Below are 2,354 nucleotides of genomic sequence, written 5' to 3' on the forward strand. Positions count from 1 at the left end.
GAAGCAGGTGGAGCTGGGTGATAAGATGGACCTGTCGTCCTACCTGTTGAAGCCGGTGCAGAGGATGAGTAAATACGCTCTGCTGCTCACTGACCTCATCAAGGAGGTGGGCGGGGCTCAGGAGGCGGAGCTTGATGCCCTTCAGTCCGCCACCAACATGGTGAAGTTCCAGCTTCGCCACGGCAACGACCTGCTGGCAATGGACGCCATCCGAGACTGTGATGTACGTAAAGTGTTAACTCCTCTTCCTCCTCCTCCTCTTCCTCCTCCTCAGTATGTCTTCCTTCATAATGAACTGTCTGTCTGCAGGTGAACCTGAAGGAACAGGGTCAGCTGATCCGTCAGGATGAGTTCACTGTCTGGACCGGCAGGAGGAAATGTCAGCGTCACATCTTCCTGTTCGAGGAGCTCGTTCTCTTCAGTAAACCCAAGAAGATGGAGGGAGGCCTGGACGTCTTCATCTACAAACACTCCTTCAAGGTAAAACCAGCAGACCAGGTCTGAGTCCCACAGCACCCCCCCCACTGTGGAGGTCTAGACTGAGATCCTCTTCTGTGTCCTCCAGACTGCCGATGTGGGTCTGACGGAGTCCGCAGGAGAAAACGGGCTGCGGTTTGAGATCTGGTTCAGAAGGAGGACGTCCAAAAACCAGACCTTCATTCTTCAGGCCGCCACGTCGGAGGTGAAACACGCCTGGACCACCGGAGTAGCCCGGATCCTCTGGACCCAGGCCACCAGAAACAAAGGTACAGGAACCAGAGCTCTCTATCATCTCCTCTTCATGGTCTTCTTCATCCCCCGAGTCCTCTTCAGGGTCTTCTTCATCACTTGAGTCCTCTTCAGGGTCTTCTTTATCACATGAGTCCTCTTCATGGTCTTCTTCATCACTTGAGTCCTCCTCATGGTGTTCTTCATCACCTGAGTCTTCCTCATGGTCTTCTTCATCACCTGAGTCCTCTTCATGGTCTTCTTCATGGTCTTCTTCATCACCTGAGTCCTCTTCATGGTTTTCTTCATCACCTGAATCCTCTTGATGGTCTTCTTCATCATCTGAGTCCTCTTCATGGTGTTCTTCATCACCTGAGTCCTTTTCATGGTCCTCTTCATGGTCTTCTTCATCACCTGAGTCTTCCTCATGGTCTTCTTCATCACCTGTATCTTCTTCATGGTCTTCTTCATCACCTGAGTCCTCTTCATGGTCTTCTTCATCACCTGAGTCCTCTTCATGGTGTTCTTCATCACCTGTATCCTCTTCATGGTCTTCTTCATCACCTGAGTCCTTTTCATGGTCCTCTTCATAGTCTTCTTCATCACCTGAGTCTTCCTCATGGTCTTCTTCATCACCTGAGTCCTCTTCATGGTCTTCTTCATCACCTGAGTCCTCTTCATGGTCTTCTTCATGTTCTTCTTTATCACCTGAGTCCTCTTCATGGTCTTCTTCATCACCTGTATCCTCTTCATGGTCTTCTTCATCACCTGAGTCCTCTTCATGGTCTTCTTCATGTTCTTCTTTATCACCTGAGTCCTCTTCATGGTGTGCTTCATCACCCGTATCCTCTTCATGGTCCTCTTCATGGTCCTCTTCATGGTCTTCTTCATGGTCTTCTTCATCACCTGAGTCCTCTTCATGGTCCTCTTCATGGTCTTCTTCATGTTCTTCTTTATCACCTGAGTCCTCTTCATGATCTTCTTCATCACCTGTATCCTCTTCATGGTCTTCTTCATCACCTGAGTCCTCTTCATGGTCCTCTTCATGGTCTTCTTCATGGTCTTCTTCATCACCTGAGTCCTCTTCATGGTCTTCTTCATGGTCTTCTTCATCACCTGAGTCCTCTTCATGGTCTTCTTCATGGTCTGTGTGTTTCAGAGATACGGCTGAAGGAAATGGTGTCGATGGGAGTCGGTAACAAACCGTTTCTGGACATCCGGCCAAGTGACGCAGCCATCAGTGACCGAGCCGTTCACTACATCATGAAGAGCAGAGGTAATGCTTTTCAAAATAAAAGCACATTTCACTAGTAGGAGTGTGGGGGGGATCGATTCAGGTACGAATCTTGATTCTCAAATTCTACGATGCACATGAGGTAGATTACGTAGATGAGGTAGATTACTTAGATGAGGTAGATTACGTAGATGAGGTAGATCACGTAGATTATGTAGATCACGTAGATTGCGTAGATGAGGTTGATTACGTAGATGAGCTAGATTACGTAGATGAGGTAGATTGCATAGATGAGGTAGATGAGGTAGATTGCGTAGATGAGGTAGATTATGTAGATGAAGTAGATTGCGTAGATTACGTAGATAAAGTAGATTGCGTAGATGAGGTAGATTGCGTAGATGAGGTAGATTGC

At 47.8% G+C, this 2,354-nt stretch overlaps 1 protein-coding gene across 1 annotated transcript in view; it reads left to right on the forward strand.

The window, feature by feature from the left end:
• The window catches only part of LOC116378322 (pleckstrin homology domain-containing family G member 4B-like), a 6,466-nt gene that overhangs the window by 3,535 nt on the left and 577 nt on the right, over positions 1–2,354 (forward strand). The window contains exons 4-7 of the mRNA XM_031840173.1: positions 5–223; positions 310–480; positions 566–746; positions 1,868–1,984. Coding sequence (XP_031696033.1) covers positions 5–223; positions 310–480; positions 566–746; positions 1,868–1,984 — 688 coding nt within the window. The remainder of the gene's footprint in view (positions 1–4; positions 224–309; positions 481–565; positions 747–1,867; positions 1,985–2,354) is intronic.

This window comes from Anarrhichthys ocellatus, unplaced genomic scaffold (assembly GCF_004355925.1).
Source record: "Anarrhichthys ocellatus isolate YVR2014 unplaced genomic scaffold, GSC_Weel_1.0 scaffold2402, whole genome shotgun sequence".
Taxonomy (NCBI): Eukaryota; Metazoa; Chordata; class Actinopteri; order Perciformes; family Anarhichadidae; genus Anarrhichthys; species Anarrhichthys ocellatus.